General features: G+C 42.9%; 1 protein-coding gene across 16 annotated transcripts in view; it reads right to left on the minus strand.

Moving 5' to 3' along the window:
* Phactr2 (phosphatase and actin regulator 2) overlaps positions 1-25,828 on the minus strand; it is a 269,237-nt gene that overhangs the window by 33,113 nt on the left and 210,296 nt on the right. For 4 of the 16 annotated variants that reach the window (XM_017589098.3, XM_063288643.1, XM_063288648.1 and 1 more), the window contains 6 exons: positions 23,742-23,822; positions 18,700-18,858; positions 14,933-15,169; positions 10,471-11,017; positions 4,136-4,338; positions 2,533-2,689 (listed from right to left, as the gene is read on the minus strand). In XM_017589098.3, the coding sequence (XP_017444587.1) occupies positions 2,533-2,689; positions 4,136-4,338; positions 10,471-11,017; positions 14,933-15,169; positions 18,700-18,858; positions 23,742-23,822 (1,384 nt within the window). Of the gene's footprint in view, positions 1-2,532; positions 2,690-4,135; positions 4,339-10,470; positions 11,018-12,729; positions 14,907-14,932; positions 15,170-18,699; positions 18,859-21,461; positions 23,712-23,741; positions 23,823-25,828 lie in introns of those variants that run through there. The other 12 variants (XM_017589102.3, XM_063288661.1, XM_063288665.1 and 9 more) reach the window with 5 other exon arrangements.

Raw genomic sequence — 25,828 nt, forward strand, 5'->3', positions numbered from 1 at the left:
GTAGTAAAAGCCTTAGATATAAGAACTTTGTTTTATGAGTGGCATCAAACAGAAGGCATCTCCTATCTTGTTGTAGATATATTTCTGTCAATAGTTTGGGGTTTTTTGTTTTGCAGCTCTAAATATGTCCACATCCTATTAATTAATTAACTAATTAACTAATTAATTAATCCTTTCAGGCACGCATGCATTCATTCATTTGTTTGCGGTGCTTATGACTCAAACCTAGGGTCTTACATTTGGTAACCTGGTGCTTTACTAATGGGCTCCACCCTAGCCCAGACTTGCTGACTGACTAGTAGTCCCCCCTCACTATTAAGCATATCTTAAGGATATCAAGCCTCAAACATCTTTGGAATGTGCCACGGAGGGGTCCTGTTGTAAGAGTGATAACTTGTCTAGTTTCCAATGATAAAATCAAAACACCATCAAGTGTTCTGATTCTATCCAGGACATGTGCTTTCTTCCTTCAAACTTCTTGCTGGCCGCACAGCTGACCAGCCTGCTTGATGAAGTTTTCTCACTGCTACAATGTTTGCTGTCTCTCTAAATTCATCCCATGCATGGCGGTTGTCTGCACAGGAAGTGTTTTGAGCCTCAGGTTAAAGAAAGAGCTGGTTATTTAAAGTGGCTGCCACCTCTCCCACCAGCTGTATTCCCCTCTTCCGTGCCAGCGACAATGTTACTGTGATGCTGATGCTGACTGATGAACCTTAGATTTTTTTTTTTGAACTTGCAGAAGTTATTATGTAGCAGTTTTGTTTTCTCAGCTTTTTTTTTTTAGGCATAAACTAAGTAATAGCATTTTGGTCCTATAATTTATATTTTTTCCCATTACAGAGAACCATGACTGATAGATAATACTTTAGTATTAAAAAAAGCAGGGGAACTTTGCTCATTTAGAAATGATTTTAGGTTTCACTTAGGGTGCTAACCTATTTAGCGTAATTTATAAAGCCTTCAGTTTTGGTTTGTTTCAGGCTTTTGCAATATAATACAATTTTTACCTGGGTGTCGAAGATGGAACCCAGGTCCCCATGCTTGCACAGCAAGCACTTCTTTACCAAGTGAGCGATTAGAAAAACATTTACTATGATAAACTGTGCTAATATTCCTTGCTTTTAAGGAGTTTATCTCATTTTGCTATCATTTTATATGCATTGTTATTCAGCGATTAAAATTTTTCACAGCCGAACACAAAGGCAATAAGATAATAAGACACATTTGTCACATGTTTTCCTGCATGTCGTGTAGAGGGGATGGTATATAAGAAATCCATCAGTGACAAACAGTGAGCCTACCCTGGTTCTGCTACAAAGAAACTGCACAGTTTCCAGCCGTCCCCTTTCTCTCCCCCAGGCCCCAGAGAGGCCCCTGGTTGTGCTTCTTAAGAAGACAAATTTGACATGAAGTTCCTTTGACTTCTGCTAGCTCCTTCCTGAGGCAGGAAATGGTCAAGGCTTAGGGCCGAGGTGAAAACACTTCAGTGGGAAGACCTTTGGCAATCTGCTCAAAACTTGTGGAGTCCTGGAGGGAGTTGCAAGTGCTGGGGATTCCCAGGCCTCCTTCAGGATTCCTCAGGAGGGTGACCCTTCCCTTCAGATAGGAGCCACAGCTGCTGTCACTAAAAGTCACCCTTTTGGCAGAGAAAGGCCTTTGGGGATTCTTTCCCTGTGGAGAATAGCCCTGGTAAAGACCTTCCCACGGGAGCCTAGAAGCCTCTAAACAAGGGCAGCCACTTCCTCCCATCTTTACATCCTGGTCTGGTTCCCTTCTCCCGGTGACATGCCCTGGTGCATGTGCAAAGTGGGAGAACACAGCAGGAGACAGCATGCTTAAGCTGGCATCAGAAATAAGAGCTTTGGTGTGAAGGAATCAACCTCCATTTTTTTAAAAGTCTAGTTAAACGAACTTCTGAAGGCATGCGTGGCAAAACCAGAAGTCCTTACAGTACCGGAGGGAAGCGGGGAGGGAGAAGAGATACCCGATGGCCCACTCGTTCTAAGCTAAAGGGCTACGTATGGACAGAGGGCTATGCTTGCTTACCTGACTAGGACGAGGCTAGGCCAAGTTTGTCCTCTTGTCTCACAGCCCACATGATGGAATCTCATAGTTGTCACATAAAAACCCCAGTGAGTCCTCAGATTAGAACGGATGGTGGACAAGTTCTGGCCTGCAGGCCAAACCCTTCATGCCACCCTTCTGTGGTAAATGCATTTTAGTAAAGAGTTCCCTGGGTCATGCGTTTATATATTATTACATCTTTTGTACAACGGCACAGTGAATGGCTGCAACGGAGACCAGCCAGCCATGAGAGTCTGAGTATTCACAATGGATCCTTGGTGAGGAACGTCTACTGACATCTGATTTTGGAGATCTGAAAGGTACTGGACAACTGACCAAAGGGTGAATTCTCTGAGTGGTTTACTGTTTGAGACTTAAGCCTGGTGAATGTACCAAGACCCCAGGCAGGTAGGGGACTGTGGGAAGAACAGGCATCACTCCCTGCTACGCTCACACCCCAGCAAGTACCTGACCAGCTTGGTTCCGATCTGTTGTCGCAGCTCCTGCCTTTCTTCTTCAGACGTTCGCTGCAGGATGTTTTTGTCCTCTAGCTCTTTCTTGGATGGTCTGTTGCCAAGTTTGATGGCGAGTGTATCCCTTCGTCTGATCTTACTTGCCAATGCACCTGAGGTTTGAAAAGGGCAGAAATACAGGTACATCGGTTTTTCACCTCAGCGGGGCTTTCGTTACGTGTGGCTGGGCTTTAACAGGATCCAGGGCAAATCTTTTGCTTGCATGCAACAGGGGAAACCTAATCAGTCCAAAGGAGATGGGGGGTTGAGTTGGACATAATTCATTTTGAAAAAGAACTGCAGGATTTCTTTTTTCTTTTTCTTTTTTAATGTTCTGGGAAGAAGAAATCCCGAGAGACACCATGAACAAGCTTGGAGGCATCACCTCATCATTAGGATGGTGATAGCCGACGTTTATTCTGCTGATATGGTGGGCTGTGGAAGTCAGTGGTTGTGCAATGCTTTTGCTTTATTTCAAGTCAAAAGCTTACCCTCTCTCCTTTTTCTGTACAGTTAATCCTCGTCATCCTCTCCTCCCCCTTCTCCCACCCTGGCCAGGCTTCCTGCTGGCAAAGAGCCCTAGCTATACACACAAATGCTTTAACCCTCAGTCAACCAGGCTTCTTAAACTCCCAGCAGACAGGAGCTATCGGATGGATACTAACGGATTTCTATTGACTCATCAATAGACCAATCACTTTTAGTCATTTGTAAGTTCAATCCCACACTGAATTCCTCCCAGTCATACTCTTTCTAAGTTAAAAGCAGAGCTAAACAAAACAAAACAAAACAAAACAAAACAAAACAAAACAAAACACGGTTGTAGCTGCACGTTCCGGTCGGTCATCTGATTAGTCACAGCCTTCATTCCCCTTTAGGACTCTTCCTTTCTAGAAGTCTTCCTATCTTAGCCATAGTGGACAAGTGAGGAGGTCGAACTTCAACTAAGTGTTTGTCATTCTCGACTCATTCCCCTCTCTTCAAGCTACACTATAAATGAGTGAATTTTTCTAACACTTCCGCTAGGCTAAGGAATCCCCACCTCCTCGACATTCTTCAAGAACAGGTCCCGGAGGATTCCCTACCTTTGACTTTCCTGGGAAAAGCCTCTGTTCTTAGGAAGTTTAGATTGTTTGTATCAAGGCAAATATTCAGCCTAACTGATTGATGAAGGGATACCTATGCAGTATCCTCGTCTGGAAAAACAATATCTGTTGCCATGAGCTAAACTTTGGGACAGGTACATTTTGTATTTTCCTGCAGTACGGGGAACTGAACCCATGACATTTGCTATCCTCCAAGCCTGTTTTTACTTTTTAGCTTGAGACATGGTCTCATGAAGTTGCCCAGGTTAGTCTTGAATGTACTCTGTACCCAAGGCTTGCCTTGAATTTCCTATAGACTTGCTCCATCCTTCCATTTAGCTGGGATTAAAGGTTTGCATCACCAGTTCTAACTAGGAGAGATACATTTCTTCTAACTTGAGAGAAGACAGTGCATACATAGTAGGTGGCCCTCTGTCCATCACTCACGCCTCCACCTCTTGGTAATAGTCTTACTTTCTCCAGTGCTGTCATCATCATCATCTTCTTCATCATCATCATCTGTGTATAAGATGGGTCCATCCGAGTCAGAGTCATTGGCTTGGTACTCTCTTGGGGCCTCATCCTCTGGGGCACTGAAGGATTCTAATGAGTCTCCCATCTGTCCAGGGGTCAGCAATTGAGGTCCAGCCTTTCCCGGCCCATCTTTGGTTGTAAAACTGTCAAGGGCAGATAAGCACAGGGTGATGGGAAGTTCAGAGCAATCTTTATGGATACAACACAATGAAAAGCACGTTAGCTAGCATCGCGGATATCCTTCATGCGGAAGGGAGAAACGCAACACGGGAGAGCCAACCAACATGACCCACTCGGAAGTGCTCTGACCCGTTACTTAGTTATTAAGGTTAAATAGTTCTTGTTTGCAAAGCGAGAAAGTACCACTATATGATACCCAACACTTAAGTGCATGAACAGCGTGAAACTGTACTTTGTCCACACTTGTCCATAAATAATGGGCCACCAGAGGAAAAAGTAGAGGTAGGGCCAATGGAGGGGTACCTTATTTAGCAAAGTGCTTACTGCGAATGTCTCAATACATGAGGGTTCAATCCTCAGAACTCATATTAAAAAATTATAGCTGTGGCAGTGCTTATAATTTCAGTGCCTGGGAGGCCGGGACAGACAGACAGGCAGATTTCTGGGGCTCATTGGCCAACCATCATGGTCTACAAGACCAGTAAAAGACCCTGAGTTCTGTAAATGGATGACATCTGAGGAATGACACCTGAGTCGGACCCATGGCCTCCACGTATACATGCACATGTGCACAGACACAATCCTATACACACACACACACATGCACACACGCATGGACGGACACACGTACGCATGCACACACACAACAATGAGTTAGAAGGGCCGGGATACTTGATTCTGTTTGCATTTCTTGTTTGCTCTTTGAGTCTAAATGTCGAGCCTCAGCTTCCTCGCATATGTTTCTGGATCATTCACTTGACCCTACTCCCCTGTTCTCACAGCTACCCAAACACGACTCCATGACAGAGCTTAGCATCCCTGACAGGTCTGTCTTCTGACTCCTACCATGCCTTTGACAAATAGGATTCATAGTTCTCTGCATCTCAACATCCAGAAGGGTGTCACATAGGAAGGCACATATTTTATTAATATTGGAACAAATCCCATTTTCTCTCCAGCCAGAGAAAATACAAGCAAAAACCCCAAATCCTCTCTGTGCTTTAATTTCTTCGTGTATAAGACTTCTGGACTTAGAGAACTAGAGTAACAGTGGAGATACAAAGTGTTAGATAGGAGGAGGCTTTAGAAGAAAGGCAGGTAATAGCGCTCTGTCGTTCAAATGGGTAAAGGTGTCCAGAGTGCTCACTCCCTTTCAAAGACTATGCATGGGACAACAGACAGTTAATCTCAAAAGCAGTGAAATCATTGTTGTAAGATACAGAAAACCTCTCCCAACATTTTCTGATATAAGTAGATGAATTCACATCTGGATGTCATACTTCTGAAAGAACACACAGAGAAAAAAAAAACCACGTCTGATGTTCTCACACACAAACGAACGAACAAAACCCTAACCTCTCACCCTTCCCTTAGACAAACAACACAACCTGAAACTGCTTCCGTTAGTTCACACTGGTAGACTTCGTGAGGAGAAAAGGCATTTAAACCCAATTTTGTGGTTTTAAGGCCAGGCACTTCTAAGACACTCTATTTTTTACTTAGAAAAACACAACAGCCTAAATTGTTCGCAAAGAGGTATATGGGATCTTACTTGACTGTGTGTATGTGTGGGTTCACTAATTTTAAATGTCTTCCTCCGCCATGCATATTATTTAAGATGTGGTCTCTCAATGAACCCAGAACTTAACATTCCAGCCAGACCGGGGTCAGCAAGTTCTCCAAGATCTGCTGGTCGCTGCTGCCTTCTGATCTCCAGCACTGGTGTTGTTACACGTGTGTACTGCTATACCTTGCTTTTACATGGTGCTGGGGCTGAGTGGAGGTTTTCATGATTACTTAGCAAGCACTTTACCCACTGGGACATCTCTCAAGTATCTGAAATCTCATTTTAAATTATGTGACATATAAAAGTAACTCAAGTTGGGGATTTAGCTCAGTGGTAGAGCGCTTGCCTAGGAAGCGCAAGGCCCTGGGTTCGATCCCCAGCTCCGAAAAAAAAAAGAACCATAAAAGTAACTCAAAATTTCCCATCTTACCAATTCTTAAGGGTGCCATTCAGTGGCATTTGGGGACATCCACCTTGCTCTGTGATTACCATGTCACATCTCCAAAACTTTTGCATCTCTCTAAACTGAAGCTCTGTCCCCATTAAACAAACACTCCCCACAGCTCCTACCCTCAGAAACCACCACTCCCTTCTCAATACCTGTGATACTGACTACTTTTCCAACCTTGTACAAGTAGAATTCTACATGGGGTGTACCTTATGTCACCTAACACAAAGTCAAAAATATCCAAGACACAGCAGTGTCAGGACTTCGTTCCTCTTGAAGGCTAGGTGATAGGACAGTATCTATGTGTGCACTGTCGTACTTACTCATGAGTCGATGCACAGTGGGGCTGTGTCTGCCTTTTAGTGATTCTATGTACACTGGTGTTCACATCCATCCCCCACTTTCAATTCTTTGAACTCGTTGAATTGCTGAGTCATATGGTAATCCTATATTTGCTTTTTGGGGACAGCGCACAATGAAGTGTTATTGCAAATAAGGGAAGGGTTATTCCTGTGAACAAATTTTTCTATAGTCTAGAATCTGAGCTGAGTGCTACAGAAAGCTATTCTATTTTGAAGAGACTGTCAGTTTGGGTGTCTACACTATGCTTAAGAGATATGTTAATTAACAGTACCCTCTGCATATGCGGAATGAGTTACTTCAGGGCTTAATCCTGGTGCTTGTGCTATTACTCACCAATCTATTATATCAATTAGTTGAACCTTACCATTGGTAGAGTATTTTGCAGGATCCAGCAACATTTACTTACACCTCATAACTAGTGCAGATTATAAGGTGGTTAAGGAATTTACAATGTGGATCCAAGAAAGGCTGTGAGTCAGTGGCCCACCCAACCTTGCCGGTGCAGTGTGGGATCCAGACTGAGACTGTTAGTCTACTCACTAAACGTTATATTTTATCATTATGACTAGTCAATATTTAATATTGTCCAAGATGTGGTCACTTCATATCTTGCCTCTCATGGTTTCCTGAGAACACTGGAAAACACAGTTCATTCCATAATTTTTTTGTGTGTGTGGGATGGGCTCAACAGGTCATTTTCCAACATGACTGCGAATGGGCCACGTTTTTTCTGCCCCAGATTATAGAGATGTCTGTGTTATGGATCAAGCTGTAAATGAAGAGAAATGGACTGAGCAGCGGCCTGTGCGACGGGGAGAGATGTAGGTATTTTTATGCACAACCACTAGCCCCTTTTCAAGTTTTTGATATTTGTATCCCAAACAGAAGGCTTTTCATGCTATGACAGAGTCTTCACACACCGGGTAACTAAATATAACCCGGGGAAAGTTCTAGGGAAAGCAAGCGAGTGAGAGCCAAAAACTCCAATTCAAATTCCACTTGAAAGAGAGAGAATCTGGGAGGAAAGCTGAGGGACTACGTCTTCCAAGCTCATTAAATCAAGTGCAAACACAAACTGCCCCCGAAGAAGGCATTATAATGTCAGTTTTTAAATTAAAAAGTATACCAAGATGAAAATGAGTTCTTCTAGGAAATGCTGAGAGTTAAGCCTGGCTGAAAGGAAAATCCATGATAAACACTCCCCAGTTTCGAATGAGACCCAACCTTACTCCCCATAATTGCAGCATTGCCGGAAATAGAAAACATGCGTTTCTTTATGTAAAGCAAACTCTTCATGTGTCTGAGAGAACGAAGACGTTAATTTCTAGTATGTAGTATGTATCGCAGTAAACGCTGCTCCAAATGTTCATGGAAATTAACTGCCAAGAGTCAGGTCGCCTATGGATATGGGCTCTCTGAACCCTCACACCGCCCAAAGTTTACCTCCCTTTCTAGCATACTGAATAGCAGACCTGTATGTATACTCAACCTACTTTTCAAACGTGAGATCCTGTCCTAAACACACCTTTCCTGAACACACTGGTCAATGTTTTCATTAAGATAAGCTCTGTGGGGGGTTGGGGATTTAGCCCAGTGGTAGAGCGCTTGCCTAGCAAGCACAAGGCCCTGGGTTCGGTCCCCAGCTCCAAAAAAAAAAAAAAAAAAAAAAAAAAAAAAAAAAAGAAAAAAAAGAAAGTCTCAATATTAAAAAAAAAAAAAAAAAAGATAAGCTCTCTGGAACCAGCTTCCTTTGCTCGCACCTATCCCTTCGGTGCCCACTGCATTGCCCAGCACAGAGCCAACAAACCTGGATTACACAATGAAAATAAAAAGTTCGGCTTGAAGGGATAGTTGTCTTGCTCTCCCAGGTAAGCTGCCTTCTGTGGTAAGGGCATCCTCATGCAATGCTGGTATTTGACACAGACTTCCCAGCCTCTAGTACTTCGAGTCAACACATGCACATTTATTACAAATTACCCTCTCATGTGCAGCCTGTGACAGCATCGTCAAACAGGCCCATGGAGATAGCGCTCCGTTTATCTCAGTGTCCTCGGCTTCCTATAGCTTTCATTAAAACGTCAGGCAAGTAATGTGTGCTTAGATATTTATTTATCTTCCCTTGCTCTTCCTTCAAATGAGATTTTTCTGGATGATTTAAAAAATAAGGAACCGATGAACTGCTACAGAAAAACAAGAGAAGCAGAAGTCGACGCAATTACTTTGGGAAACAGAAAGTTGTCCCAGGCTGGAGGCTGGTACAAAGGGCTAGCATTACCCTCTCATTTGGCCACTGCTAACCTGGTAATAATACTAAGTCATCTGCTTGAACTCTCAGCTATGGGGTTTTAAATTAAAAAAAAAAGCAGATTGTAAAGTAGGGATGTCCTAGAGAAAACTTATGTGAATTAAGTGTTAATGCACACTGCTTGGCTCCTGACATTGATCAAGTAATCAATAAGTGAAGGTTCTATTACGAGAAATTAAATAATTTAGGTGCCTTGATGAAAGCCACACTAATTAGAGTACAGGGTACTTTTAAGGACCGGACATGACAGATTTTTGGAAAGAGATCTTGTTAAATGATTCCGAGATTGAAACACGAAATTTCGAAACAGGGAAGGGCTGGAGTTTAGATCTGAGTCTCCCCTAGACAGAATCGACAACGGCATCAGCCAGCGTTTATAATTTATACACTCGTGTGCTCTGCTAGTCGCTCACCTACGCGTCTAACTCAACTTTAATAGCGTATTTACAGGACTTTTTGAGTGACACCAGGAAAGGAGAATGAAGATCGTTAACGAGCTCAGGCTTCTAAATTGGGCAGCTGGACAATGGTGGGTCACTAGCCCATAAGGAGTTTTGTTTGTTTGCTTGTTTTTTTTTTTTTTTTTTTTTTTGAGTAAAACTAAAATTGACTACTATGGTGTCTTCTGTTACAATGTACAGAATCCCCCATCAGAGGTGCCTCATCTCCAGCCCTCCACTGAAGTAAGGGGACCTTCCCTCTAGGCACTTTAACTCATTCTTCCATTTTCGTTAAGAGTTCAGTGAACATGCATTGCAGGCCTAAAGCGCACTAGACTCCGCTCTGGTTTCTAGGAACATAGAAGTAAACAGCTCGTGCTGGCCAGCCAGTTCTACCCTATGTGTAGGGAAACTTTTCTAAATAAAATAGTTACTACCAGTTCTGGCAAGAAGTGTTAGAGGATTTCACAGGAGAAATTAGAACCCAGTGAAGGAGTCACGAAAAAGGGGCTCGTCCTACTCTTGGTATGAGTGGAGCCAGGGTTTTAAAGAGTTCTTTACTCTTTCTCGGTCTTAATTATCCCAGGGAGGAAAGCTACATTGTTACATTAAGATGAAGTCGAGTAAGAATGGGTGGGCTATCTGGGGCCAAACTCTAGATATTTAAAACAAGACCTGGATGGATGAAGGGTAATGTTACCTAGGTAGAAAAAAGAGAAGAGGGAGCCATCCCGATTGAGGGTCTGAACAGCCTTGGAAAGGTGCATTCGTCAGTATCTTAGATTTTCCACACAGTCTACGGAACCTGACAAGCCCTGGCTTAGGAAAACCAACGGTGAGACCACCCGTGTGTTACCTCAACGTCAGCAGATTAAAGGCAGATGGGCGCAGACTACGTTCCTTTATTCCAAGGGAGTACTCTAGTGGCCTGTGACACTTAAGATAGAATTTGAGGTCTGTGCCCCAACTCACCATTTTGCCTGCTCTCGGCTCCCACCTAAGCCGGTGCTTGAGTACGGAGTGGTTCTGTTCGCTGGTTCTTCAGTCCCAGGGAGCGGACTTGTTTCTAAGGCAGAGATGGGCAGGGTGGGTCCATCACTGACTAGGACCATGGGAGTGTCCAAGGCAATAGTGCATGGATCCTCAGGGGGCAGAGGAAGGGCAGGTGAAGATGGCGGTACTGTGACAGGTGGCAGAGCGACGACGACCGCCTTGGGTTTGCCTGTGGCCTCCTCCTCTGCTCCAGCAACAGTTTCCTCTGGCTTGAGGCTCTCTACCCCAGTGTCTGAGAGCTCTCCTTTAAGACTAGACGTTTCAGAAGTGACTGTGTTGGGGGACAGTCGGGATGCCGCCGCTGCTGGCTGCTTGCTAATCTTTTTCTTGCCCCTTGTGGTCCCAACCGCGCCTGCTTTGCCAGTGAGTGACTCCTTGGGTCCTCTGGGATGAGAGGAGGTGGACGAAGCAGATGGTGAGGATGAGGCTTTGGAACCAGTTGTTTTCTTCGGGTGAGAGGAACCAGCTAAAACAGAGACATTTTTTTTTTTGCATTAAAAAAAATCAAAGAGAACAATACTTTTTAAGTATTTACAATTTACTGATTTACAATTGCCAATGACATTTAAAATTCTCCCTTTAAAATACATTCCATCAGTGACTATTAAGAAAATCAGTTAATAATGATAATGATTTTGTTTGTTGACACCCCACCCTCCACCCCAAGCCTCTCACGTTAGAGGCGGCCAGTGACCTTCATGGCCAAACAGGGCAGCAGCTCTTTGTCCTTTGAGCCACTCTTACGGACTTGGTCCTGTGAAGGGGACAGTCACTCCTGGCAAGCTGGCTGTGGCAAACATATGGGCCTTTCCTAATAGCTCTCTTTGTGTTTTCCTGGGGATGGAGAGGTGGCCCACATTAAGAAGAAGCAGGGTGTTCACTTCTAGCCTTTTTCTGGGTCAGAAGCAAATTAATTTATTTCACTGCCTTCCAACTGTTAAGCTCCAAGGCAACCGTTCCCAAAGCTCCTGGGAAGGAAGCCTGTCCGGGTGGCCTATACTTTTCATATGCAGTGAGGAGAGGTGAGGAGGGGACAGTCACAGTGGCCCCCCTGCCCCATTTGAAATAAAAATGCAAAGGAAAAACATCAAAATGCAAGGAAAAACATTTATCACGGTCATATGAATAATCTGAAGGGGAAGAATACCACTCCCAGAACTTGTACTTGTGAGCATGCGTGTGCATGCCCGTGTGTCCATGAGTATGTCTGTCTGCATGTGTGTATGGGTGCATATATGTGTGTACATGAGTGTGTGTGCATGTGCACATGTGTGTGCGCATGTATGTGTGTGTATATGTGTGTACATGAATGTGTGTGCATGTATATATATGTGTCTGCGTATGTGTATATGTGTACATGAGTGTGTGTGAGTGTGTGTGCATGTATGTGTGAGTATGTATATGCACACGTGTGTGCATGTGTGTATACATGTATGTACATGAGTGTGTGAGTGTGCACGTGTGTGTGCGTGTATGTGTGTATATATGTATGTACATGAGTGTGTGCGTATGTGTGTGTGCTTATGTGTGTGCGTATATATGTGTGTGCATGTGTGTATATACATATATGTGTATACATGAGTGTGTGTGTGTGTGTGTGTGCGTGTGCATGTGAGCACATGTGTGCACGTGTCCATCTGGTTCCTCACATTAGTGCCCTTGAGAGGGTCTTCAGATATTAGTTTGGTTTTGAGCTCCTAGGCTCAAAGGGTTGACTTACTTGTTTCTACAAGAAGCTAGAACTGAGAGTGCAAACCACTTCACTCAACTTTCCCAGAATTCCTGGTCCCGAGCAACAGGAGCACCTGGTTATTTTGACTGTTTATGTTCCGGGCAAGTCTTCAAAGGACTGCCAGGGCACCTGTGCATACTTCTGGAGAGTGCTGACTTCAACTAAGGAAAAGTCAGTGAGGTAGTCATTCTCTTTGCCTTTGAAACACATACTTATGTTTGAATTTTTCTTTATATCATCCTGGGAAATGCTTTTACACTCCCAGGAGAATACTCTTTTGTGTCACGGTCTTTCTGATCTGCATTTCCTCCAAAAAAATCTCTTCTGCTACAATGCTACCTATCTTACTTTCCCAAAAGAGAGCTAAAGTTTCTTTCACCCTTCAGAAATGTCTTGTTAGTGTTCCAGGGCCATCCCACACTGCACAAGACATTATGGTCACTTACCTCTGGACGCAGCTTTATTGAAGTCAGTGAGAGAGTGGAAATGAAGAACAAACACAGGAACAGACAATGAGACATATGACTTCATTAATGTCGACATGCAAAGGAGCCAGTCTTATTTAGTGACAAGATTTGGGCTTGCAAGGACTCTCTCTGGTTGGAGTAATTAGTATTTTAGATACACACAATAGCCGGGTTTCCCCTTTGCCAAATCTGGGTTTGTCTGCAGAGTTAATGAACCTGATAATCTCTCTCTGATTACAACTTAAACTCATTAACCATACATACTTAAAAAAAATCTAGCCCCACTCTAAATTAATTTCTTAAATAAAAAGCACACCAAATGCTTTGGGCTTAAACACTTTCAACTATTATCCTAGCTAAACAGACTCTTTCTTCATATCAACGCTGGTGTTATCACTTTTAACATTTTTTGAAATATTTTTTCTTTTTGACGGAAAATATTTAATGTCATCTTGTTTTAAAGAAAAAGGGCCCTCCACCTCCAAATCATATTTTGTCTTTAATGTCTCTTCTAACATGGGAAGGCTTTCTTGAGATCAACCTGGGCTAAGAAGGAAATTGCACTTCCGAATTAAAACGTTTTGTTAATGGAAACAACGAGACACACAAAACTTTGGGGCCCTCTATGGAGGGAAAATTGTAGGTGATCACTCTTCTCAGAGATGTAATGGGAAGTCGAAAGTCCCAATGTCTCCTCTGCACCTTAGGGACAGTCATATTCACTTATAGAAACCCCCCCCCCTGCACTTTTTACATTAAGGCACTGGATACAATGATAGCTCCCCAGCGTTTTATCCTCTCGGGAACACCATAAGCATACACTAAACCTTTGAGAAAGTGTCCGTAAATGATTCCAGCTCTGTCATGAATGCTGTGTCCAGCCTTGGTGCTAATCTCCAGCCTCCTTCCCAGAGTCTACAGTGAACTCGCACCACCTAGAGTAGGACCGAGGGAGGAAGTGTGTGCAAGGCAGGATCTTAATTCCCAGGGGCAGAGTGATGGTTTGAGAATTTCCCTTTCTTAGTAGCTCAGCGCCTGTCTCGTGTCACCCACCACTGCTAGGCTTTGCAAGGCCACGGGGGCCACACAAACACCAATAAGAACAGACAGTGTGTCCCCCCAAGGAAATGACCCTTGGGCTCTGCTGTCTGGGCATTCTGAGATATTTTACTTTCGATAGATTAGAAGAGGCCTGTGTAGCAGAGATCAAAGCCGGGGAGACAGGAACGCAGGGAGATGTCTACTTGCACTGAAAGGGCTCTTACATCAGAAACTAAACCTTTCTTTGAATTTAAGTATGACAAGCATAAGTGGCACAAACAAAGAGATAACACTAAGAAGGCAAACCCTGGTAGTTCATTTCTGGGAAGCTGCTGCCCATGGGATTTATTACTGTACAAAAGAGGTTCTGTGCACGAATTTATGGGGGAAAGCCATTGAGTGTGGGAATTTTGATCCGTGTCCTTTTAAAAGTTAGATGACACAGCTGGTATCCTCTATTCCACTAGAGGAATGGAATTTTCACTTTGCACTGAGCATCTAAGGCTGAAAGAGAAAGCCAGATAGGCAATGTATGGAGTTCGCAAATTTCCGTTCATGATTTTTTTAATGGCAATGTGTGACTGCAGGCCAGCAGGACACTTTGACCAGATGGTCTCCTGGTGTGCGGGCAAAATGGGGCATACAGCTCTCCGCCCATCAAAATGATGTAAAGTGGCTTAGGAAAAACAGGATGTCACGGATGTATATAGGAACCTTTTGTCATTATCAGAGGACAGGAAACTATGGGTATTAAAAATATAAGACATCGCAATCCAGCAATTATGCCAAAGTCCTGTGTCACATTGAACACACAGGACTATGGTATTTTAAAAGAGAAACACTGATAAATCCCCCCATAAACTTCCCTGGGCAGCAAGTCAGTTGCTGTCTAGATACTGCTTCATTAGGCTAGCAGTCTCCTAGGTATGCTAAAGGAGTGGGTCTAAGTGTTCATGGTGGAAACCAAGATTAACTATCCCCCATTGCTCCAAAGGCCACCGAGTTCACTTTTCTATTACATAGCTACTGGCGTTGCATCCCGAGACAACAAACGACCACACTCCTGGGAGAAGCTATAGATCCCATACCCCAGAGCCTGACATCCTTGACTCTACCCTGTCGTGCACTAGGGTGTACTCACCAGCCTCCCGGGATGTGTTTCGGCTCGTTGGCTTGGGCGGAGGGACGGGGGCCTGCTTACTGGGAGCCTTGACATTTTTTCTAGTAGGAGGTACTTCATCCCCTTTGTGGCTGGCCCCAGACGTGGTGCCTCCTTTGGGAGGCACAGAAGACTTTTTTGGTTTGGGTTTGGGTTTAGGTTTAGAAGGAACGGTAGGAGGTAGAGCAGCCGGTGTTTCAGAGTGGATCTCAGAGTTCTCTACAAATGAGAAGTGAACAACAGAGCGGACTGACACAGACACGCACGACAGAGAAGCAGGAAGCAAGACAAGGCGATGGTGATATATGACATTTGAGAACCAGACAGTGTTTTTACCAGAGGAAGCAAAGTTTCAAGGGAAAACAAAGACTAAAAGACAGACAGGGAGGGTTCTCTGCATCCGTCAGTCATTCCTTTCTTTGATAAAAGGGTGGCGTACGATGTACCAAGAATCAGTGTAGATGGGCACTAGCCATCACCTTTAACTGCAGCCTTTTGTGTGCTGTCGCCAAAATGGGCAACCAGTGCTAAATGCAACACAATGGCCAACCTTATCAACAGGGCAGGACCCTTAAGAGTGACAGATGAGTGTAGTACACACACTGCCGTGGGTGAGACGGACAACCAGACGTCTTAGTGCCTCTAAAACAATCAGGTATGTTCTATACTCTTGGAGACTCTGGGGGTGGGGGTGGGGGAGGTGTTTGACACAAGGCATTTGGCTGTTACTTTCTGCCACTAGAGTACCTTCGTGTTTTCCTTGAGGATCAGGGCAGCTTCATATTCTACAGTGACCTCCTCTACCCTTTAGATCAGAGCCACAGCTATAGGTTTGCAGAGTCAGGGAGTCAGGGAGTCACTTTGTCTTACAAAATGGATGCTCACACAATAGTTTTGAAAGGACAAAGCACACATTTCATAGAAAAAGAGAAGACCCCACGAAAGCTGGGAGAGAATAATCAACATCATTTTGGGGATTCTGAAGGCTCATCATGAGCCCACGTCTGTATTATTTCTAATAGCGACTGGAAGTACATTAAAATTCGATTCCAGCCCAAAGAGCCAAGTGGTGGTCTCTTTTAAAAGGAACACAATTAAAGTGTCAATACAAGGTTGCCTTTACTAAACCGATCTTCCCAGTTTTGCATAACCAAGAAAGGCATGGTAAGTGTCCTAGTCCATTAACATTTCTTCTGCATTGTTTCTTGGACACACCACACACAAACCCCAGCAGTACTTTGGGGGCCATGGAGATGAACTCCTTTTTAGCCTTCCAACTCTGCCATGATAGTTTTCTGTGAGAGCCTGCCATACTCGAGATCCCTAAGTTGTGTGCATGTATGCAAGTGTGTATCTAGTCAAACAATGCCTTAAAAGTCATGTCTGTTCAACGAATGTGACTGGCTGACAGCATTTGCAATTGGTAGAAAAATACTCTTTATTATTTGTACGTGGGTGGTAGTGAATTAGGTGAACAGCTTACTGACGTTTTAAAGGCCCTGCATACTCGTACAATGGAGATGATGTCAAACAACTCTCAGATTTCATACTGTTATACTGGAATGGGCTGCAGATCACATTCTGGGTCTCAAACATCTAAGGATACCTACTGAGAAAGAATAGCAGTAGACCAAGAGCATAGAAGACCTTGGGGAAGAATTCTCCTCTTGCCAGAAAAGGCCTAAGGCCACCCTACCAACTGTGGAATGATGTGCCTTCAGAACCTCAGAAATATGCATAAAGCCAGGGCTGTGGGTGGCACCTTATGTGCTTGCTTTTGAGTATGTTTTAGACAGAGGTATGTAAAGTGCTTTAAAGCCATGTGATCTTCGTTTGCTAATACAACCAGTTAACTGAGAGATGCTGCTGAGTGGATTGGCTTGACTCAGACAGCAACCCAGGAGGCTGGGTTTGCATGACAGGGAGCTCATAGAAGTATGAGACCAGAAGAGAGGAGGAAGTGAATCAGCCTGGTTTGATTTTTACTTTGCAGATTTAAAAGGTATGCGACTGAAGAAGTAAGTCATACCTTTGTTTTTAAGTAATTTCTGTTTAAACTGATTCTCTGTGATATTACTCACAGGTGACATTTGTAGTTTTGCCTCAGAGTAAGGCTCCCATTCTTACTACCTTTCTTGGTTAGTGGCACCTCTCTTGACGAGAAAGAACTAAGTGTACTAGTCTGAGGAGTAGGAAAACAAAAGCTCTCCCAGCCATTCCTTGACCTGTAAGAGCTGTCATCTTCTCCTGAGAACACCAAGGCCTGCTGGGTTAACTAATATAAACCTGTCAGCAACTTTTTATTACACAGATAAGGGAACCATCTCCTTTTAAGTCTGGTCAGTCCCTGAGTAGCAATGACACCCACAGGGACTAGGGACAAATTACAGATGGATATGAAGTTTAATGGTTTGTTGAGACAGGAATAGTTGGAACTAAAGAAAATAAAAGACACCTGTCCCCTCCCAACCAAAGTCTCTACTTGCAAATGAATCTCTTTAAAGTCTGTCTGCTTTCTCATTATTTTCCAGAAATAGTATCATCAAAAAGTACAGGCTAATCTCTCATTATCAGTGTTAGTAAACTTAACCAGAGGTTTCTATTGGAAGAAGTTAAGGACAGTCCCCTAAATACTCTGCTTAATACCTGAGGGCGGCAAATTAATAAGTTTCCAACAGCTTACTAACGTTTTAAAGGCTGATGACTGTGTAAATGATCACAGGGCTTCAGCCTTCTGGAAAAGATGACCTCACATCACTAGGTTAACTTAATAAAGCCCACCCTTTTCTGTTTTGTCTCTGGGAGCATTTGGTCAAGAGATGAAGAAATTTCATGTAAAGCAATTTCTAACAGTTCTCAAAGTGTCTAAACAATCCAAATGAAGCTGAGAAATGTTGCCATGCAACTCAGAGACAAACATTATAGAAAACAGGAAACATACCATTTCCTGAAGATCCCTACCTATGTGCGTGTTAACATTTATTCAGAGGATTTTTGGTCAAATCTTTCCTTATCACCTCAAGGATTATGTAAATCTAGGGCTCGGTGGAATATAAGGTATAATTGGGATGGAACCACTGTTAGGAGTTCGTGAACATCCTGGAGGGCCCAATCAGATATATTTTACGCTACCTGGTGTTCTGAGCCTACTGTAGAAACCAAGTTTTTAGAGAAGCACTTGCAGGATCAGCGTAATTGTTTTTGGCTTACTCGGAAACTTGAAAAGCACATGGGCGGACCAGAGAGCAGAGATGTGGCAGCAAAACCTTAGCTCTTTATGGGTCTACTTCTTGCTGTATCTTAGAAACATCTAGAAGTTAAAATGCTGGGCTGTGTGGATGCACAAGCTACTTCCCACTGCCAGAGAGGGAGTTTACACTCAGAGAGATGCCTGGCCCTTGTTGAGTTGCTCACACAGAGCAGCTACGACCAGAAGAAAACAGTGTTCCAACTCCACTCATGTTTTTGAAGGTCTCAAGAGAAAACTTCAAAGTGGAGACCATTTCCAGGCAAACGTAACACCTGAAGAGCCCAATCCTCTTGATCCCTACCATTAGTTAGCTCGCCTTGCTAACACAAAAGCACACTTTTAACTGGATGCGTCCATCTGCGGACTTGACTGTTTCTCTTCCCTAGCCTTCTTCCAACTTGCAAGGTTCCTCTGTGCAGGCACCTGGTTGTAGTCACTCTTTGGTTCTCAACGTTGGGCTGTGCTACAGGAGATGATATGGGAGTCTGTTTATTTTTACCTGTCTTCTCTTCTGCCTGTTCCTCTCGAGGTGGTCCTTTCTCACACACAGAGACATTCCCTTCTTCAGGTTTCCCTACATTCTCCTCTTGGGTAGCTTCCTCTCCGATGTGTATCATGTGCCCGTTTGAATTTTCAAAGTTAACTGTTACATCTCCATCTAAAATCGGAAAGAAACACCTAGATGTCTAACTTGATGGCTTTCTTTCAAATTAGTTTCCCATTCACTAGGACTGCAGGATCTAGGTTTATGTTTCTGTCCCTGGGAACCGAATCACCATGATTTCCCATCTAATTTCTCTTAAAAAAAGAGTTTTGAGGGAAAGCCAACAGTGGACAAGGATTCCTATGCCACCTCAAAACAGTCCACATGGCCACAGTAATCACACAGAGCCCCAGGCCAGCAGAGCTCCTCTGTCCTTGAATTTAGGTTTTGTTGAAGTAAACATTTAGGTGTTTCTTTTGCATCCAGAAACTGAATGAAGGAATGATCTGGAAAATGGAACAAACATTGTAACATGTCAAAACCACAAGGTGAATGCAAATATACAAATAACATGAGATGCATTTACACATACAGAGTGGGAGAGCAGAGGATTTCCAGGCGCTAGCATCTGTGAGCATGCCAGACAGTGTCCACACTAACTGTGATCATATCAGACAGTGTCCACACTAACTGTGAGAGTGTCAGTGTCCACACTGTGTGCCAGACAGCATCCAAACTAACTGTGAGCATGTCATACAGTGTTCACACTCTACACAGCAATGTGACTGTGAGCATGTCAGACAGAGTTCACACTCTACACAGCAATGTGACTGTGAGCATGTTAGCCAGTGTTCACACTCTACACAGCAATGTGACTGTGAGCATGTTAGCCAGTGTTCACACTCTACACAGCAATGTAACTGTGAGCATGTTAGCCAGTGTTCACACTCTATACAGCAATGTGGCTGTGAGCATGTAAGCCAGTGTTCACACTCTACACAGCAATGTAACTGTGAGCATGTCAGACAGAGTTCACACTCTACACAGCGATGTAACTGTGAGCATGTTAGCCAGTGTTAACACTCTACACAGCGATGTAACTGTGAGCATGTTAGCCAGTGTTCACACTCTACACAGCAATGTGACTGTGAGCATGTTAGCCAGTGTTCACACTCTACACAGCAATGTGACTGTGAGCATGTTAACCAGAGTTTAAACTACACAGCAATATGACTGTGAGCATGTTAGCCAGTGCTCACACTACACAGCAATGTAACTGTGAGCATGTCAGACAGCATTCACACTCTACATAGCAATGTAATATTCCCTTTGTTCAGGGAAAAGTTTTTTTAAAGCTAATTTTATTTTAAAATTTTCTTCATTATGGATACAGTAAAAGATAATTATAGTTAGAAAACATACGTCAAAAACTAGTTATAGAAGAATTTTTAAAATTCACAGCTTAAAGTAAAATTCCTCATGTAGTCTAAATCATAAAGACTAATTTTAACCCCTGACCTTTTTTAAGTCCTGAAGATGTTTAAAATTCAAGGGATTTGCAGAACTCAGTGATGCTTGGAGAAATTATTCCAGTAATTATTCTCACACAGGGAGACACATGAGAGGTTCTGCTAGCACCGTAAGAGAAAAATTAAGGAGCCTAAGTTTTGACTTAAACTAACTGAAAAAAAAAAGTATATCAACAGAGTTGTTTCTATTCTGTTTTAAATTAATTTTTTTGCAATCATTACAAAAGAGATCATTTCTCAAAATTTCACTGATTGGCATCATAATGAAATTCACAGTCCTTGTTAAAAAAATCATGACATTTTTCATGAGGAAGATATACATGGAATTATGCCATGTTAAAATGAAAATGGACTGTTACTCAGTCATGTGGTTCCTAAGAACCTATATCCGATTCCCGTAGAAAACTAAAACAGACAATAATGACACGAGGCGATGCAATTGCAACTAAATCTTCACAATTTCCATAACATGAAGTGAGAATTACTGGACTTGAAGCAATTAGTTTCAAAAAGAGGAAAAGGAGACATAAAATACACTGATAAAATAATATAAAAAGGACAGTTCTAAACAAATTAGAAAAAAAAACCCCACTGTCTTATATATAAATCTCTACTTTTTAAAGCAACTCACATAAAGGTTTTATTTGTGTTTTCTGATTTTTTTTTTAGTTAGTAGTGTACCAAACTTATGTTCATAACAATTCAATGGTATTCAGGTTAAATAACTTATTTTTAAAACACTAGGGAAAAAACTATAGATAATTTGAATTGTATCACAACAGTATGCATGAAAAACAGTCAACTACGTGGAGAGGTACTTACTCTGAGTCATGAAATAAAACTAGTACATATAAATGTAATGGCAGAAGAAAAAAGACCATTCATACAAAGTATTAAGTTCACGAAATGAGAGAACTGAAGTCACTGAGTAGTGTCTATATCTTGAAAGTTTTCCTAGAAATCTCTCTTAAGATTTTTTTTCCTCAGAATTAAAGTAATTTCAGTTCCTGAAATAGTAAGTTATGCATTTGAAATACCAGCCCAGGAAGAGAAGACGGTGGAGAGCCAGGCCTAGGTTACAGGAACACGTGACAAAGGCTGGAAGAGTCTGTGGGTAGGTACTAAGGAGGGACACCCACAAAACTCACATGCAACTTAAAGGAAAAGCAGAAGAACAGTTGCACAGCTAAGACCATGTGTGGCCCAGAAGAAAGTGATTCATCAGACTACATTCAGAAAGTGACTCACCACACTAGAAGATGTGAAAAGCAGGTCTCAGGCAAGCAGGTCAGACACTTACATGCCCTTATGTAACTGCTCCAAGAAAAGATGGAGGGAAGAAATAAATGGGGGACTAGACCATCTGTGAGACCTTCTCAGGAGAGAAGACCATTTTGGTGAATTCTCAGATTGAGGTCAAGCTTGGTGTGGAAAACACAGCATGAATGGTATAATAACCATAGCCAGTTAGCTGTTACAGCTTAGGGTGGGATGAGATCACAGCCAGGGCAGCTGGAGGGACTTAAAAAGTCTATCTGGTCTACCAAACAAAGTTCATAATTGATAATAACTGTCAGGCACAGTGTCAGGAAGACAGAGGCCTTAAGAGAGTCCTCAACGATGGAGAGAAGCTGTCTGTCACAAGGTGAGCAGCAGGAGACAGACTTTCAGATAGGAATTCTCAAGATAATGGTTTTGTGGAAGAGAAAGATGACTACTATGAATAAATAGAAAACTACTTTCTCTAGCTCTTGGCTGAAACCTGGGAGATCTCCAAGGGGGCATTCTTGGGCACTTTTGAACATTCTAGTGTTCTACAGGAGAATGGTGCCAAATTACAAAGTAAAACTCCGCAAAGCCCACAACACTTTTGAACGGGAGAAAGCATCTGGCCTGTAAGCTCCACTATCAATCCCAATAACAGGTTTCCCCGCTCCTTTTCATTAAGATTTTAATTTTATTTTTAATTGTGTGCATGTGTGTATTTGTCTACACATAGGTGTGTAAGCAATCCCTCCAAGTCCTCTTTTCCTTTCTTTAAAGTAGTCTCAAATAAGGGATGCTAGACAAATGGATAGGTCACTACATAAGGCTGATTACCAAGGGTTCATCTCAAAGGTTGTGCTCTCTGTTGCCTCTGAAGACTGATGGGAATGAAACTGGATACCATATGCCTGCCCCCTACATACCTACTGTCTACATGCCAACCTCTGGAAGCTAGCCCACTGCCCACCTATTTTCTGAACGCCTACCTCCTGCACGCTGATGTGCTGTGTACCTACCTCCTATATGCCTACCTCCTGCAAGAAAGGGGAAGCGTGAGCATTTTTCATTTTTAAAGCCCGAAGGCAGGAAACAAATAGCTTCAAGGTAATGGCATACTGAAAAAATACAAAAAGCTCATTAACAAAGATGAGGGGGGGAACTTGACAAGTCAGAAAGGGTGAGTCGCAAATTGTGAGGGCTCGCTCAATCAAAATGGTATTACTTCATCCAGGCCTTCCTCACTCCTGAAGCAGCCATGTGTTTCCATGCTGCAGCACAATGGGATTATGCTGATATTGGGGGAAATGTGAAATTTCAATTAATATACAATATATGCCCCCAAACGTTATATTCTTTGTAAGGGACATATATGATGTATCTCTATATATATAGAGAGAGGGAAGCATCATTATTTAAATTCCAAACAATGGCATATCATATCTTCCCATTAAGGTCTCAGCATTAGTACCTTACCCCAGTAAACTTGGGCGAGGAACAAGCTAAATGTTCTTTAGTTTTAGCAGCAGTGCGAGAAAACAAAATAATGTGCAGTTGTTCACCTGGAGAAATAACCAGCGTTGGTGTGTTCTGTGAGGGTCAGTCTTAATTTCTACACAATACTTTTTGTCTTTTCTGACTAACTTCTGTCCTTTAGAGCATAAAGATAACAGGGAGGGAAGAAAAGAGGGAGGTGGGGGAACCCAACCACCTCTGGGAGAAAGTTATCCGAATTATCAGTGGTGAGGTGAGAGGCAACAAGGCTCAGAGAAGTGCAAGGAGAACAGATTCCCTTGGGGGACAGCATAAATCAGATTACTCTGTCCATTCATGCTTTATCGGTTTGTGTGTATCAGACAACGTAAGGGATGTGCGGCACGGCTGCAATTTCTCTTATTGGCAGTGTTGAGAAACAAGGAAGGCATGAACAAACGGGAACCGAACTCACTCAAACAATTGAGTTTAGCTTGAAGAATAGAGCTCGAAGTTGAGCTGGGAAGGAGCCCCGAAGCACCTTGACCTGTATCCCTGCCCCCCAAAGCAGCAGCCTGGGGAGCACACAGTTGAAAGGCTATGTAGAAAGGCTGACTAGAAAAGTCACTGGGCTCCTTTTCTATAACACATTGGCTTCTTGGGCCCCCACAGGTGGAAGCAAGATTCCTGTTGTGTACTGCCAGTCACTTTGTCTGACAACCACCATAGTCACTTTAAATCCCGTAGGAAGGAAGAATCCAATTAGTTGAAATGTAAGACAAATTTCCTCACCTTGATCAGGCAATTCCTTAAGCAGGCCCCTTCTTATCAGCTCCTCTCTACTTTGTCTGGTGGATATCTTCCTCTCTAATACTTTTAAAAAGAATAAGCACAAAGTAAGAATCAAGTCATTGCTTCCAACAGTCATGAACAATATGCAAACGACTTGGCCCATTCATTCTGTCCTCATGAAGACTCAGACACACACGTTTGTTTGTTTTGTTTGTTTGATGCCCACCAAAACCACTCACCTAGTGTTTAGTGACCACAGTAAGGGCACAAGCAGATCATGATCTAAGGCTCAACCCTGAACCTGGCCAAGATGGTCATGTTCGGAAAGGAATCCAGACATATTGTTGCATACAAGGCATGGAGGAGCACAGAGGGCACTTAGCATCTTTCCTTTGATAATGATGCTTTCTAAAATGTCCACTGACAGGGGCATTTGCAGTGAGGTAGGCAAGTGTACTCCTGGAGACAGTCATTGGAAGTGAGTAGATCTCTGTGTTCTCTGCATATATGACTCCTGGATTTTACACATGTACATAAATGACCTGTGTATACACCACATGAAAGTAGGAGACCGTCCAAGGGAAAACGGGGATTAATGAGGATGGGGACTGGTGGGAAAGGGGGTGGTAGAGGGCATGAGCAGGATACGCTTCAAGTACAATGTATACTTGCATGACAATGTCCTTATATAACACACGGCCACGTACAATGGATAAGCACAACGAAAAGAGGAAAATAATGATAGAAATGTCGAAAACCCAGACAACTGTATGGACTTTCAGAAGAGTTAAAGTTCCTTTCAAAAGCCTTTAAAATTATATCCGTGAATCAACCAATCAATCTGTGGGTGCCAGGGTGTTCATGCAGAAGTCAGGGAGCAACTTTTGGAAGTCAGTTCGTTCCTCTCACCATATGGCTTCCAGGGGTTTAACTCGGATCATCCAGTGTGGTAGCAGGTGCCTTTACCTGCTGAGCCATCTCGCCTTATTCACATTAGTTCATTTTTTTAACATTTAAATTTAATTTTTACTACTACTTATTTTATGTGCATAGACGTTTTGTTTGCATATATGTCTGTGCACCATATGCATGCACGGTGCCAGGAGGAGGAGGTGGGGGAGGAGAAGGATTGTGTCAGATCTCCTAGGACTGGAGGTTATAGATAGCTGTAAGCTACCAACTGTAAGGGGGTAACTGGGTCCTCTGGAACCGCTGAAATTACTTCTTAATGCCACAAATTCTAAACAACAAACACAAAGCAAAACAAATCCCCAAATCAGAAACGACCCACATAGTTCCTGTAAACATTCCACCTGAATCCTGGTGGAAAGGGATAACTTTAAGTGTTTGCTTTTTTTTTCTCTCTCACACTAGCAACTCAAAAGTTCACTACAATGGCTCTCCGTAACTAGAGGTTCTGGTATGACCCTTGACAAACCTCAGGAGAATGAAGAAGGGAAGTGGGGATAGGTAGCTTTTGAGGCAAGTGAAGGGAAGGGAATCAATCTCTACATGGATTCTTCTGTCTTCTGGAAGCAATCTCTATTCCCAATATATCTTAGTGTGGGGCTTAGACGGTGGATGTAGGGCTTCAGTGGCACTGAGAATGCATATCTGAATCTTAACACACCACCAGCTTCACTTCCCATTTTCGGGTCCAGTAGGTGGAGGGTATGAACAGTAGACAATGGTTAAGTGCATGAAAGTCTTCTCTTAGTGTTCACTGAAGCAAGCTTCTTCTGAAGTAAAAAGGGAAGACTTTTCAATGTCTATAATGTTACAAATAGCACATGATTTTTCAGGAGTCCTGGATGTTAGTCCCAGGATACTGGCAACAAGGCACTCGATATTGGGCAGCCCACATCAAGTTTTTGTGCTTCTAATCTACCATCTACAAAATGGGAGGGGGGTTCAAGACTTGGTGGTCACTAACTCAACCAGCTCAAATACTGTGGAATCCTGTGTCTTCAATGAAGGCCATTCCAAAGTCTTTGCTTTGTACACCTTTAAAAACTTTTATTCTTCACTAAAATTTTTTCTTTCTTCATCTAGAGACTAGAACATAGCTTGTTCACACTTAAGCTGGT

This window comes from Rattus norvegicus, chromosome 1, assembly GCF_036323735.1.
Source record: "Rattus norvegicus strain BN/NHsdMcwi chromosome 1, GRCr8, whole genome shotgun sequence".
NCBI lineage: Eukaryota > Metazoa > Chordata > Mammalia > Rodentia > Muridae > Rattus > Rattus norvegicus.